At 34.1% G+C, this 16,592-nt stretch overlaps 1 protein-coding gene across 2 annotated transcripts in view; it reads left to right on the top strand.

Moving 5' to 3' along the window:
• Lrrc7 (leucine rich repeat containing 7) overlaps nt 1–16,592 on the top strand; it is a 420,763-nt gene that overhangs the window by 370,359 nt on the left and 33,812 nt on the right. For both annotated transcript variants that reach the window (XM_077791099.1, XM_077791100.1), the window contains one exon: nt 8,774–8,995. In XM_077791099.1, coding sequence (XP_077647225.1) covers nt 8,774–8,995 — 222 coding nt within the window. The remainder of the gene's footprint in view (nt 1–8,773; nt 8,996–16,592) is intronic.

Genomic DNA, 16,592 nt, shown 5'->3' on the forward strand with positions numbered 1-16,592 from the left:
AGTTTTCATGTGATAAGCTTAATAACTTTGCTTAGGATTGCATAACTAAAAAATAACTGAGCAAGGAATGAATCACAGGTTCATCCAACTCCAAATATTGTGGCTATCTATACTGCTTGTATTATTCCTTTAAAACTAACTCCTGGCATTTCTATAACTACCTTCATTTCTATAATTTTGCTATTTCAAGAATGCTATTTAAATGAAATCGCATAATACATAACTTTTAGGTTATATTGAAAGTTTTTATGTGAATTTAAATTCCTAGAACTTCTTAAGTTCCTGGGGGGCGGGGGATGCCCTGGAGCACAGTTAGTGGATCATATGGTACTTGTATGGTAGTTTTGGGGGAATTATTAAACACTTTTATAGAGTGACTCCACCATTCAACATTTCCACTAGCAAATGTGTAAGTGATCCAGTTTCTCCCCAACATCTCCAGCATTTAGTGTTATCACTGTTTTGCTTCAGTCTTTCTAATAAATGTGTAGTAACATCTCACCACTATTTTAAATTAAATTTCCATTATAGCTAATGATGTTGAGCACCTTTTAATATGCTAATTTGCCTCTGTCTACATATTCTCTTTAATGAAATAGCTCTTTATATGTTCTGCCTGTGTTCTAAGTATATTGTTTACCTTTTTATTGTTGGGTTTAAGAGTTTGTTATATATTCTAAATACTATCCTTTGTCATATGTGTTGTTTGCAAATATTTCCAGCACTTCGGTGGCTTGTCTTTTCAATTTCTTAACATTTAAGTCTGTGTTTTATTTGAGTTAATTTTTATATGTGGTATGAGAGAGACATGGGCTCATTTATTTTGACTATGGATGTCCAACTGGACCAGTATCCTTTGTTGTAAATAGTCTTTCCTCCCTTCCTCTGTTTGAATTGCTTTTGCAACTTTATAATCATTTGGACACATTGTTTGGGTCTATTTGTGGATTTTCTATTTGATTCCATTGGTTTATGTGATGCTTCTTATGCAAATACCACAGTCTTGATTATTATTGGAACTACAATAAACTTGAAATCACATTGATTCTTCCCACTTTACACTTCTTTTTCAAAATTGTTTGATCATCCTCCTTTCATGTCTTTCTAAATGTCAGAATAAAATGTGTTTCATAGGAATTCACTAAACCAGTATATCAATTTGGAGAAAAACTTTTCAAGTCTTTGAATCTGTAAATATGGTACACTCTCCATTTATTAAAAGCTTCTTGATTGTCTTCATCAGCATTGTATATTTGCAGCCTGTAAGTCCTATACAAGTTTTGCCTAATATTTATTCCTAAGTACTTTACATTTTTGAGTGATTGTACATGGTATTACATTTTAAATTTCAGTCTCCATTTATTCATTGCTAGCATGCATTAATCCATTGACTTTTGAATGTTTATCTGTGTCCTGCAACCTTGCTAATCTCACTTGTAAAATTCTAGATTTTTTGTTAATTCTTTTAAATTTTTTTTCTGTAGAAAAGCATGTCATCTACAAATAAGGATGGTTTATTTCTTCTTTTTCAAACTGTATTGCCTTTTTTTCTTTTGCCTTATTTCAGACAAACTTCTAGCATTAAATAAGAACTTGTGCATTGAGTAAGAATGGTGAGAGTAGACATTTATACCTTTTTCCTGATCTTAGTTCTAAAGTGCTTAGTTTTTCACCATTAAGTATGTTAGCTGCAAGTTTTTGTAGATGTATTTGTTAAATACAGGAAGCTCCCCTCGATTCAGGAGTAGTTTCTAATCCAGTCTGCCAACATCTATCTTTTGCTTTGTATATCTGACCCTTTAAATTTAAAGGAAGAATTGATACATTAACATTTAGTTCCTCTTTCTCTGAGTGTTTTTAACTATAAATGAATGTTGAATCTTTCCAACATTTTTTTTCTGTTTCCATTAATGTGATTTTTCTTTTATAGCCCATTAGTATAGTGCATTACATTGATTAATCTTCAAGCTCTCTATCACTTGAATAAACATTACTTGGTCATGATGTATAATTCTTTTTATATATTGCTGAATTCTGTTTACCAATATTTTGTTAACATTTTCTTGAATCTATATTTATGAGTAATACTGGTCTCTGATTTTCTTTTCTTCCCTCCCTTCCTTCTGCTTTTCCTTCACCTCCTCCTTCTCCCTCTTTTGTTCTTCTGGGTTATACTACTTTCATAAAAATAAAATTGGAATAGATTCTCTCCTCTTCTGTTTTCTTGAAGAGAGTGTGTAGAATGGTATTTTTAGTTAAATGTTTGATAGAATTCTCCAGTGAAATGATCTAGTCTCAGAGACTTCTTTTCTGGGAATTTTTAAATTACAAATTTCATTTCTTGGTAATTTTAGGATTACTTATTTTATATTGGGTGAGTTGTAGTAGTTTGTGTTTTTCAAGGAAGTAGCTCATTTCATATGAATTGTCAAGTGTATGTGCGTACAGTTGTTTGTAGTTGTATCTTATTATAATGTCTTCGTTGGCTACAGTAACGTTCCCTGCTCCATTTTTTATTTTGGTACTTGGTCTTTTTTTTTTTTTTGTATGTTGTACTTTTATTTGTATAGCATTCAGTGTATTATTTAGTGATTATTTACAAGTGTGTTGTTTAGTTTCCAAGAGTTTGGAGAGTTTTCTTTTATCTTTCTGTTACTGATTTATAGCTTTATATCATTGTGCTTGGGGAACACATTTTGTATGATTTCTGAATTATATTAAATTTGTTGTGATTCAGGATATGGTCTAACTTTATAAACATGTATGGAAACTTGAGGAAAATATGTTCTATAAGTAATAATTGGATATGGTTGGCTAATGATATTGTTGAATTCTTCTATGTTATTATATTCTTGATGAATTTTAGTTTAGCTTTCAATCACTTGTTCAGAGAAGGGTATTGAATTTTCAACTCTAATTTGGATTCATCTTTCCATTCAGTAAATTTTGCTCCATGTATTTATAGCTTTATTGTTTCGTGGATACAATTTAGAATTACTATGCCTTCTTGATGAACTGACCCTTTATTCGTGACATAAAATTCTTCTCTGACTCTGGTGATATATTTTTGTTCTGAAATTTACTTTATATGGTACCACTATAGTAACTTCTTTTTTCCATTTATTAATATTTGCATAACATAATCTCTTGGATCCTTTTTACTTTCTGCTTATCTCATTATATGTGAACTGACTCCTTGAAGTCCACAAATGGATGCAATGTTTAATCCAGTATGCCCACATCTATCTTTTAGTTTGTATATCTGACCCTTTAAATTTAAAGGAAGAATTGATTCCTTCAGGTTGAAGTCTCAATTTAATTTTTTGTTTCTGGTTCTGCTTGTTTTGGTTTTCTGTTTCTTTTTCCTACTACCTGTGAGTTATTTGAACATTTTTTAAATTCCATTTTTATTTATCTATAGTATCCTTAGTATATCTCTTTATATAGCTTTTGCAGTGATTGCTTCTGGTGAAATATACATATATAAAACTTTCAAAAATCTACTAGTGTCATTCACCAGTTCAAGTGAAATACAGAAATCCAGCTTTCTTCTATGTCTTTTCATCCTGTTCACCATATAATAGAATTATCTTAAATATTTCTTCTATATACATACAGAGCTATATCAGGTAATGCCAGAATTAGTGCCATATTTTTTACTTCAATCATGAAGCATAATGTTGAACATTCAAGAAGGGAAGGAAAGCTCAATGTGTCTGCCCATATATTTGCTTACCATGTTCTTCCTCCCTAATGTCACTAAATTTCTCCTCTTACTATTTCCTCTCATTTGGACATTATATTAGGAGAGTTCTGGTAGCAATAAATTGTCCTTGTTGTCCTTCATTAGTGAAAGTCTTGATTTCTCTTCCACTGTTGAAGAATATTACCACAGTTACAGGATCTGGGGCTAACAGATTTTTCCTTCTAACACTTGAAAATCATTATGCCACTTTCTTCTGTCATCCATGTTTTTGATGAGATTATCCACTATTGTTCATAAGGTTTTTCCTCTCTAGCTATGTTGTCATTTTTCCCTGGTTGCTTTAAGTATATTTTTACTTGTATTTAGTTTTTTAGAATTTTAATTATGATTCATCTACGCTTGGATTCTTTGGGTTTACCCTATGGGAGTTGCTGCTTCTTGAAATTTCCATTTGTTTCTATTTTAAGTCTTCTATTTCTTTGCTGAGACTTACATTTTTTTCCTGATGAATTCTACTTTTCCATTTGTTTATATGTAAGTGTATTTAGACATTGAAACCTTTTCTTGATGACTTCCTTAAAATCAGATACTTGCAACATCTTTGTCCTCTCCATGTTGGCAATGACTGATTATCTTTTTTTTTTTTTTCATTTGGTTTGAGATCTTCCTGACTCTTGGTGGTGTTCAGTCATTTTCAACTGAAACCTGGACATTTTCACATTATGTTATTTAAGCCTCCTGTTTTAGCTGGTTTTCTCTGATACTGTTTCAGCTGAGGAAGGGTAGGGTGCTGACTTGTTATTGAGTGGAGATGGAAGTCTGGTTTTCCCACTCAGCCTTCATTGACACCTGAGGCAAAAGCTCCTCAGTATTGATAAGTGGGGATGGGTTTCAATTGCCCACATAATTTCCACTGATACATTATCACTGGGTAATGTTGAATGTCCTGACTTGTTATTAGGCCTTTTCTCACACTACTCATTGAGAATTCACAAGCTGCCTTATTGCTTCGGGTTGAGCATGGAAGTCCAAGTACCTCTTGTGGTCTCCACTGACACCACTGGAGGAGAGGCTTTTACTAGTCACTGGGGATGAATGCTGTGGCACCTTGTTCGGATTTCCCTAATACCACTTTGGTGGGGATTTTGGTTTGCTTTGTTGCACTCTAATGAGGGTAGAATTTGAGGCTACCCACTTGGCCTTTGCTGACATTGTTGAAGTTGGGCTGTAGTTTTTTTCTATGGTGTGGAGCAACAATATAGGAGGTAGTATCTAAAGCATCTGTTAGGCTACATCTTTCCTGATCCTTTGGCTAGAGAGAGCAGGTTTGTGCTTGTTTGGTTGGTTGATTGGTTACCCACTTCTTCTGTATATATAACCCAAGGAGACACCATCATATTGTACTTGGTCCCTAGGTCCCTTGCTGGCTTCCTTCTTCCATTTTCCAGTCTTTTTATGTGTGTCTATATATAATGTTTAAGTATCTTTGTTAGATATAACACAGCAAACAGGGAGGAAATGCATCTATTCTATCCACATGGAAGCAGAAGTCCTACTGACTTGCTTTAAAACTTAGCCTGCATTTTAAAAATAAAAGGGAAGGTATACTGTAGAATACTTGGTATGAATAAAGAGTGATGACTGGGTTTTTGTTGGTTGGTTGGTTGGTTTGGTTGGTTTTTGTTTTTGCTTTACAAAATGACTTATACTGACTTGTTTAAATGAGTCTGATTCCTTGAAATTAGTTACTTAGTTATCTTTTGGAGATGATTCTAGTTTGTTGACCTTGCTTCTAAATATTCCTGGGACTCTTTTGGAGTTAATTTTGGAAACTGAATCATGTTCTTTTGAACATTCTCAGTGACATATATTGTCACCCTTGGAGGCTGTTTAATTTTCGGAAGCAAGCTCTCGTGGTTCAGGAGCCAAGATGGGTAGTAAAACAAATGACCAAATTGGGTAATATGCTACACTTCTTAGTCTAACACTCTTCCAAAAGAACAGTGTGAACCAAGGCATTTTTATGGTGACAGAGCCAATGCTTTCATATCATAAAAAACCTCCCAAACACTTATTTTCCATAATAAGCCTGATTAACTTATGTCAGATGAATTTCACATGAAGTTGATTGAATTTGATACCACTTGGTATCAAATCAACATTTCTTCAGTTTTGAAATAAATCTTTCCTTGGGTCTAATGGATATTGGAGTTTTTCCCTGTAAACTTTGATAGTTTGTTTTGAGGACAACTTGAAAATACCTTACTGTATCACTGTTCTCCTCAAATACATGTTATCTTGTCCAACCCACCCTGGAAAATCCCAAACAAATGCCAAATCTTCTCTTTTCCCTGTTATAATTCAAAATGTATAGCACAGTCTTTACAGAAACCCTTGTGTTCCAATTCCTCTTTGGGGTGAGTCAGTATTCACCCTCTGCTTGAACAAATCCAGCCTCTGACATTTTCTGTTTTCATTAGTCCCTTGTACTTCATTGTAAATGTCCTTTTTACCTTTCTTAAGTCTTTGTGCAAAAAAAAAAAAATCCTCTTCTTTGCAACCTCTCTGTTCCCTAATTGATCCCCCTAGATATTTATGTCCTTTATGTTTGTTCGACTATACAAATTTTAGTACTAATTCTTTGCTTGGTAGAGCAATAATTCCTCATCCCCATTTTTACAGCCTATAGCCCAGAAGAGTGAAAGAAATTCTGTTGCAAAAAAAAAAAAAAAAATCACTTAACAGTATGTTCCTTCCATACTTTTTATTTTGCCAAGCCATCTGAGAACATTTGCTTTGTTACTTCACGGGACCAGAAAGATCACTAAATACAAAAGCACAATCCTATCTGCTGAACTGTACAGCTTGAAATCACATGCACGGCATCCAAAAGAGCTAATAGACCTAATTCACCTCCTTTGGCAAATTCAAGAGCTGCTGAAAAAGTTGTATATATTCTCCCTCCACAACTAGAACTTGTTTCCTTTCATGGTTCCTTTTCAGTTCACAGTTCAACTATGAGGTGGGGGTGCCAACTTGGAGGGAAAGGGTTGCAGTATGATACAGTGTTTAAGAGTATAACCCTCATAGTCATACAGCCTTCACATGCTGGTCCTTCCAGTTTACTAGTTGTACAATTACTTGGATAAGTTTTTTAACCTCTCCTAACCTTGGTTTCCTTCTCAGTATAAATGAATAATAATAATTCCTTTGTAATGCTGTTGTGAATATTACAAGAGGTAATATATTTAAGATATTTTAGCACACTGTTTGGTACCAAGTGTTTGGATGGAAGCTATTATTTATTAAATGCAGTTACTGTGCCAGTCATTAAAAACACTAAATATGATATTTTCCCTTCATTCAAAATTTGCATAGTCCTGAGTTCACATCAGAAGAAAAACAAACAGAATAATAGTGTGTATTGCAGTTCTATAATATAAAAAATTAGATTTTCATCCTTGAATAGATCATTACCAGATTAATCAGAAAAGTAGTAGTTAAGTAGTCATTATTGATTTTCTTGTTTAGATTATTTGTCAAGGAACCAAAGCTATGTTCTTGTTTCCTTCTAAGTTTGTCATGGTGCAAAAATCTTTGCTTATCAATGTGATCACTTTCAGTCACATTTCTAGTCCTCCTTCCATCCAGTGATTCAAGTACTGACTGAGACCCATGAATTATACCAGTGAGGGTGAGAAGTAGGTGTCAATCACAGACTGCTCAGTACCCAGTCAGCCTCAGTGAACAGCCTCCACTCCCAACTCCTCTAACTGCAGATTATTTTTTTAACTATATAACTGTGAGTTCATTCAGAACAAAGCAGATCAAAATCTGATACTGGGTTTGACATGGGTACCTGTCCTACCGAACAAGAGAACATTGTAATAAGGAAAAACTTGACCAGAAAATTGTTTGCCCTGAAAAGTCTGCAACATGTCCTTTCATGAAAGTTTCTGAGAATTGAGAAATAGACATTTGTCTTTTATGAGGTTATCTGAATTGTATTTATGTGGTTATTGTGCTTTTGCATAAGTGTGTCAGACCACGTTGGACTGAAAATTGTTTTCACATTGTTCTCGAATAGACTAAAATTCTTTTTTGCAACTTTTCCTCCAGTTTCTCATGACTGAAATATCTTAATGTCTCTGCATGTAGAAATCATAATACCAAGACAGCTGTTGTACATCTAAAGTATAACCAATTATGTGTTCATTTTGCTCTATGTACTGCCAAATAATGATTTTGAATATTCTTTTGAAATGACTTCTTGAACTTCCTTCTTTAAACAATTTTCCATTCTCACTGTAATGTCTTCACTTTTTTATGTTAATCGTTAAGAACTTAAAAATAGTAAAAGAAATGTATAGAGTTCATTTTGAAGACTGTTCCAGATCTTGTGCCTCCACAGTCTACAAACACAGGAATTTAGCACATGATTAATTTTAATGTAGCATAGAGATTCCAAAAACTAAACTCTTCATTTAACAATGTAAAAAATTAATGCCATTGGTTATACTTACCTGAACAAGCTCGTTATGCACCTGTGTCATAAAAACTTAACAATTCAATTCTTTTGCATCAGAATCAGAAAACAGGAAAAGGATGAAATTTGTAAACATAATGATACAAATGGAATCATTTGTATGATCAATCATTTGATACAAATGGAATTTGTATCATTTTCCTCCTGATGTCATGTATTAGACATTTCTGTTATTTTTTAAGTCAAATAGCCAACTTAGAGCTCTGCTTTATGTTTAGTGACTTCTTTTACTACTTGAGATTTTTCAGACTGAATTTTGTTCCCTTACAAAAGGGGTTAAAATGATCTTTGGCAAACCACCAGATGACTACAAATACATTTAACTCGACCTTGCTCCAATATTAACATTTTCACAAACCACAGTAGACAGACCCTTGCTGTTTCTTCATTATCCTTTCCAGCTGTGGCTGAAAGCCCAAATGATTCCACTTTACCCGAGAGGTATTCTGAACGTGTTTCCTACTTTAATCACATCCTTTCAGCACCAGGAGGCTTTGCCTGACAGATTATCTTCTCCACAGGCAGGCAGCCACATCCAGACTTTGATGGGGTCCCAAAGCCTGCAGCATCGCAGCCGGGAGCAGCAGCCATATGAAGGAAATATAAACAAAGTGACCATCCAGCAATTTCAGTCACCATTGCCTATTCAGATCCCCTCTTCACAGGCCACTCGGGGACCTCAGCCTGGACGGTGCTTAATTCAAACTAAAGGGCAAAGGAGTATGGATGGCTATCCAGAGCAGGTGAGAAGAATTGTTTTTTTCCTTTTCTTTTTAAATTATTGTTGAATTTTCAGGGAAATATGAAAAGTCCATGGTTTGCTTGCCCTTATTAATGTGGTTCAGGATACATAACGTCATCATCTTGAATGGGATGGAATACTCTTTGTAGGCATTTTATTGATTCTCGGTGGTTAAGTACTGTAACACATAGGAATTTATGGTTAGTAAAATGCCCTTTCAACATCACATAGGAAAAAGGGTGGGTCAAAATTGTTTTATCTTGTCTCACACCCAACTCCAGTTTAGCTCTACAGCTTTGGAATATTATAGAGAACCTTAGTGGGTGAGGTGTGTAGACCAAGGCCTCTGGGGTAATAGTGTAAAATGTTAGCTATTATTAGTTATTTGTTAGTTATTAATCCTCCTCGTTTGTAGGTAAACAAGGTAGGTAGGTAAACACTTTCTAGAAGTTCAGGTTGTTGAACAGCATGGAGATAAAGCTTTGCTATAAGAACATTATAAAGAATATCTAGAAGAGAAATACTGCTGAAATGCTCCAAAAACTACTGATCAATGCCATGGAGCAAAAACTTTGCGGCTCTTCTGACCTATCTAAAATTGGGATATGCTTTTCCATAGTAGAATCTATTTTTCTTCCTTAGCACCAGAAAACATAGTCTTATCTATTGAATTATATTAAGCTTAGAAAGAAAGACAATAAGACTTTAAGACTCTCATAAAATTAATTTCTCTTATTTCATTTTTCACATAATTAGGCAAAGCTCCCATTAACTGTACTAACCCCTTAATATGGTTTTAAAAGGTTTATTCCTCACTCAAACTTTACATTTCACCCCACCATCTTTTCTAAACCTATCAGTCAAGATTACCTTCATTTGCAGTTTTTTCTTTATATTAAGGGCTACTTATCATTTGGATCCCACTTTCTTTAAACATTGCCTCTATTTCTTAATACTGAAACATGTATTATCGTTCTCAGAATCACAGACTTTTTTTTCCAAGATAATTCTCTTCCTCTCCTTCCTTGAGCTAAGTCAAGAGCTGGATTTCACATATAATAACCAGATAGATGTTTATCATCAGCTAATGATGTGAGGTTTTTAATTCTCCAGAGATTCTAAAAATTTAATTTTTAGAATCTATGCTTTACCAAAGGCATCCTTTGGAACCATGCTTTACCAAAGGCATCCTAGAAAGTTAAAAAAAATTCATATCTATTATCCCATAAATATTATAACCTCAACCCAGTTCTCTGATTTAGTTATTTTTTTTTAATTTTTGGACAGCATGCCTTAATTTTGTTTATTTTTATTTTTTTATACCTTTGTTTTATTGATATGTGGTGCTGAGGATTGAACCCAGTGCCCTGCACATGCTAGGCAAGCACTCTACCGCTGAGCCCCAGCCCCAGCCCCTATTTTGTTTATTTTTATAAGGCGAATTGCCTCACACATTGCCTCCTGCTCTGTGTGACCTGTAATTGTGTACATGCAACTGTGTACAACTTAGAAAATCCATTTATAGAATATATGGTATTGAGGTGCAAATTATTTGTGTCAAACTGAATTATGAATCCAGAGGTGCAATTTTTTTTGTTTTCTTTTGTGTGTGTGTGGTATTACTGTGATAACTGGAGAATAAAAATCTATGGGAAATCTTTAAAAATAGCAATACTTTACAATGGGCAATATGAGATATGGAGATTCATTTGAAGTCATTTGAGGAAATAACATATTAAAATCATTTAATACATATTTTCTAACTATCTTAATTAAGTTAATATATTTCATTTAAAATCTGTATTTTATTAGTGTGTGTTAATTGTGAATATTAATGGAGTTCCATGTAATGTTTCAAGGCATGCATAGAGTGCTGATCAAGCAGAGCCTCTCTTTGTTTTCTCACCCCACTCCAGCTTCTCAACTCCTAGTAATCAATTTCTACATTCAAATCAGCTTTTTTTTTTTTTTACTTCCACATATTAGTGCATGCAGTACTTGTTTTTCTGTGGCTGGCTTATTTTACTTAACACAGTGTCCTCCATTTCCATCCATTTTGCTGCAAATCACAGGATTTCATTTTTCTTTAGGACTGAATAATATTCCATGTGTATACAAACCACTTCTCTTTACCCATTTATCTGCTGATGGGCACCTAGGTTGATTCCTTAACTATTGTGAGTAGTTCTGCAATAAACATGGGAGTGCAGGTTTCTCTTCGATGTGCTCATTTCATTTCCTTTGAATTTATACCCCAAAATGGGACAGCTGTATTACGTGGTAGATGTATTTTAGTTTTTTAAGGAACCTCCATACTGTTCTCCATATATTATACTAAAAGACATACCCACCCTACATTATAGGACAGTTCTTTTCCCTCCACATCCTAACATTTGTTATTATTTTTTTAATAACAGTCATTTTAACCAGGATGAGATGACAACTCACTGTAGTTTTGAAAAAAAACCTATAATTTAATAAAAGAAATCTTTCCAAGTTTTTCTTTTTATATCACTTAACATGATGTGAACTATCAAATACCTGTCCCTGCCCTTGTTCCTACCAGACCCACTTCTTTCCAGAGTTCTCCATACCATTAATGATTCTTCTATTGACCATTTTGGTATGACCAAAAATCCTTGATTCCCCTTTCTTATGGCCCACGTCCATTTCAAAGCAATTCCATCCAAATATATCCTGAATCCACCCTTCTCATCACCTGTACCACCACCTTAGTTGGCCATAACCTAACCTCTAACTACTGCCAAAACCTCCTAATTGCTTTCTTTTCTTCCAGTTTACTACTCTTTTATTTATTCTCCACTGTCAGTTATTTTTTCAAAATATGAACCATATCATATCACTCTTCTGCTTAAAACCCTCCACTGGATTCCCAAATTTCTGAATAAATTCCAAATCCTTATATTACACTGTCCCTACAGATCTGACCTCTGCCTACCCCTTCCTTGGGTCTTTCCTTAGCTGTTCTCTGTCCTACCGATCTTATTTTTTAATAGCTTTATTGATAGAATTTACATACCCTAAAGTTCACCTGTTCAATATATACCAGTAATTTAATTTTTGTCTTATTTCTGCAGTTGGGCAACCATCATTGCAAACTAATTTTATAATGTTATCAGCGTTCTAAAAAGGATCCTTGCACTCACTAGCACTTTCAATATTCCTTCCCTCTAGCCTAGCCATCCACTCATCTACTTTGTCTCTGAATAGAATTGTCCTATTCTGGACAATTAATATAAATGAGATCATGCAATATGTGTGTTTGTGTGTGTGTGTGTGTGTGTGTGTGTGTGTGACTTGTTTGTTTCTCTCACTGCACATGATGTACTCATTGTAGCTTGTATCAATCCTTCATTGCTTACCATGGCCAAATAATATTCCATTGTATAGATATACCACATTTTGCTTATATATTTATCAGTTGATGGACATTTGGGTTGTTTCTATTTTTCACTTTTTATGAATAATGCTGCTATGATCATTCATGTACAGATTTGTATGTTCTCATGTTTCTTGGATAGATAAATATGAGTGAAATTTCCAGGTCATATGGAAATTATATTTATCATTCTGAGGAACAGCTAAATTTCTAAAGTAGCTACAACATACATTGCCAGTAGCAATAAATGACTGTTCCAGTTTCTCTACATGCCTACCAATACTTGAGACTTTTATTATAGGCATCCTATGAAATAGTATCTCATTGTGATTTTGATTTACATTTTCATGATGACTAGAATTTCACACAGTGTAAAATATTTAGGTTCGAGTTGTTTTACTTCCCAAGAGGATTTTAAAACAAGTGTATTGTTTCTTTTAAAAAAAAAAAGTAATAGGAAAGAAAGTCTTCTTTGATATTTGCAACTAAGCAAGGCTCTCCTATATATTTTTTTAACCACCTGAGACATTTGATTGCAAGGACTCAACTCAATAAGGCTTATGCCAAAAGAGAATGTTTTGACTCATGTAAACTGAAACTGCAAGGATAGGCAGGTCTCAGAGAAGATAATACAGGCTCACTGGAAGTCTGGACTTCTGTTTCCATGGGTTGGTTCCTGTGTCAAAAAGACTTTCTCCTCATGCTTGAAAGATAGCTGTAAGAGTTTCAAATCTCTTACAAAAACTAGCAAGTTTCAAAACTAGCAAGAAATAGCAAGATTTCTTTCCTGGAAATCTTAATAGGCTTCTCATTCCTCCTTTGTGATTGGGTTACTTGCCCATCCTGTAAACAATCACATTTTTTACTTTGTTTTAGGTCTAGATAACGTGACTCATCCAAAGCATACAGGCTGAGAATATGGGAGTGAATGGTTCTTCAAACAGTTTAAGGTAGACCAATGAATGGATCTTAGTTAGCAAAAACAAGTATACAGTAAAAGTTTATAATACATACAGCTGAGAAAGAGAATGGCCACTAGGAAATCAATTTATCATAGTATCACCAGATATTTTTCTGTAATATTTCCCTAATCCTGAATTATACCTCCCAAAACACATGCATGTGTTTGTGCATTTGCGCGCGCGCGCGCACACACACACACACACACACACACACACACACACACATTTCCTTTATTCTTGCTGTGAGGTTTTAGATCATCGTGGGACCAAGTCAGAGCACTGGCTTCTACATAGATTATGACCTCACCAGGCCTTACTATGACACAATAATCCATTTTATCATGAAGGTCTCCATAAAATAAGACCCAGTATTTTAATTAAAGTAAGATTAACACAGACCAGAAGTTTCAAGTGAAAGGAAGTAATAGAAAGAGATGCTAAAGGAAGAAAATGCACCCTTGATTGCTTAACCAAAAATTTCATTCTCTATTGTCAGCAGAAAATTGAAATATTGATTGTCACTAAATAAGCTATTTATTAGACTCCTAGACTTGACCTTTTGCTAGAATGTTCCTGTCCTCTTTGCAAATCCTCTTTGATTTCAGACTGCTTCTTGGCTGGGAGGTATTCTCTCTCTCAACATTTTATGGCCTCTCTGGGCCTTGGCAGACAGGTGGAACTCCTTATATGTGAGATGAATACTCTTCCTGACATGCTTTATGAGACCCAGTAGTCACAGCACAACCTATTAGCCATACCTTAGCATGCCCAAGAGTAGTCTAGCTTCAGATAAGAATTTATGTTTGTCATATTTATAAAACCACAGTGTCATCTTTATTATTTCTATTATTAAAAAATATATTGAGACAGTTCTTCAAATACTTGGCACATATGAAATTTGTTTTCCTTAGATTTTTAGTGCCTTCAAGATTTACAATAATATAAAATAGATATAGTCACTACCTTGAAAAAAATGACTGGAAAAAACTCTCAGCCATTTCTGTGTAAATGAAATCTGTTGCATTTGTTTCTTTTCGGGTTTTAGAGTGGCCTGGGGAAAGCAAGGAGTACATATACCTTCCCGTGTTGTGCAACATGAGATTTTCACATGAGAAAGATATAACCCCAATTTTAAATAATTTAATTAGAAATACATAGATGGGCAGACACAAAAGAAAAATGTTTTAAGCATATTGGTTGCTTTCTTCTCATTTTCCAATTAACAAACAATAAGAAGAAAGGTAAACTAATATATTGAATGAAGCTAAAATATGTCAGCTAAATCAAGCTATTATATGTTCATAAGCATAGACTGTGAGACATATAAACATAACCTATTATAAATTGTAGTTGCTACTATTCTATTATTACTAGTTTTAACAAATCTAGTGCAATTGAAAGAAAAGTTGTAATTAACTGTATCTTTACACAGAAAAGATGAGCCATTGAGAGGCTGAGGCAGCATCATTGCAAGTTCAAGGACAGCCTGGGCAACTTAAGGAGACGATGTTTCAAAATTAAAAAAAAAAAATCTACTCAGGATGTAGCTCAGTAGTACAGCACTTTTAGATTCAATCATCAGTGCTGTAAAAAAAAAAAAGATGTGAAAGATTACTTTTAGTAATCGCTTTTACCCATACTTTAGAAATTTTACTAATGACTATGACTCTACCATAAAAAAATCACATTATTATAAATGACTTTTTGCTTTTGCGTTGCAAGTGAACTATGTAATAAACATTATATTTACTATTATGAACTATGTCAATGAATTACAGATGGTCACATTAAGGAGACAAGCCAAATGAATCTAGTTTCCAGTGACTCACGATATGTGCTAATTAAGTCAGGAACAGGATTTATGTTTACCTTGAACTGCCTAAGAGGTAGGGATTAAAAGATACCTTGAAAATAAAAACACAGAATGTTTTGGGCATTTGCATTAAACTAATTACTAGGCTAAGCAAAAATGTCAGGAGAAAACATTAAGCTTCTTAAGAAAGCAAATATTTCCAATCATCTTTAAGAATGTTTCCAGTATATGTTTATATAAATACAAAATATATGCTAATGTGTTTCTTTTTATTTTTTTCTTAATTATTAATCTTTTGCCTGCAAACCTCTGTAACACTTGATTCACCTTATTCCAGTACTTATTCTGTACTTAAAATGTATAAAAGTTTTTTTTTTTCTTTATGTAACCAAGCCTCTTGGTCCCAAGGCTTTCAATCATCTGGGGTCATTCTGTCCCACTTTATATGCAGAGCTAGCATTTTTACCATAGTTCACATATGTTCCCAGTTCAGGATCACCAGGAATTCTCTAGGTTATCCCTGGCGCAGATTGCCTTTCTACTGAATTCTTGATCTGGTCTGTATTGACTTTAATGATTGATAACATTTTTACTGTAGCCTTACTCCAAGGCAATTCTACTCCTAATGCCATTATTCCCCTTGGTACTATAAAACACAAGGCTCCAGTGTTTAACAGGCTTGTACAGATGATTTGGGGTGTGGGGGCAGGTGAATAACATAACACAGAATGTTAGAATACTTGCCCTCAGAGTCCTGAACACCTATTTTAACATTCCCTGTCATAATCAATATCTCCATATTCTTTCTCAAAAAGATATTTATTTTTTAGTTTTAGGTGGACACAACATCTTTATTTTATTTTTTATGTGGTGCTAAGGATTGAACCCAGTGCCCCATGCATGCTAGGCAAGCACTGTACCACTTCAGCAACAACCCAGCCCAATATCTCCATATTCTTGACCTCTTTCTTTGACTTCTTCACAATGTCTACTTTCTTCCAAGGTACTTAACTTCTACTCCAGAAGCTGCTGCCGAGTCTGAAACTATTTACTGAGCACCTCATTCCTCCCATTTCACCTTCACTCCAGCTATGGCCTGTTTCTCTAAAACCCTAATATTCCTGAATAATATAATAATCTATTAAGGAGAAGAACTATACTACCTTACTAGAAAGCAGGAGTACCTTATACTCACTCTGCATTTGAGAGCTTTCTTCCAATTATCCCTCCATTCATTCTAATTAACTAAATACATGTGCATTTATGATAGGTTGCTAAAATAATGCATGATCTCTTAAATGTTTATAAGACTTTTGATTTTTAAAACCTACTAATCAAAATTCATTTATACAGATGGTAATAAATAAGTGCATAAAGATGTCTACTTACCTAGGTAATTTTAAGTTATTTTCATCATAACTGT

This window comes from Urocitellus parryii, chromosome 11, assembly GCF_045843805.1.
Source record: "Urocitellus parryii isolate mUroPar1 chromosome 11, mUroPar1.hap1, whole genome shotgun sequence".
Taxonomy (NCBI): Eukaryota; Metazoa; Chordata; class Mammalia; order Rodentia; family Sciuridae; genus Urocitellus; species Urocitellus parryii.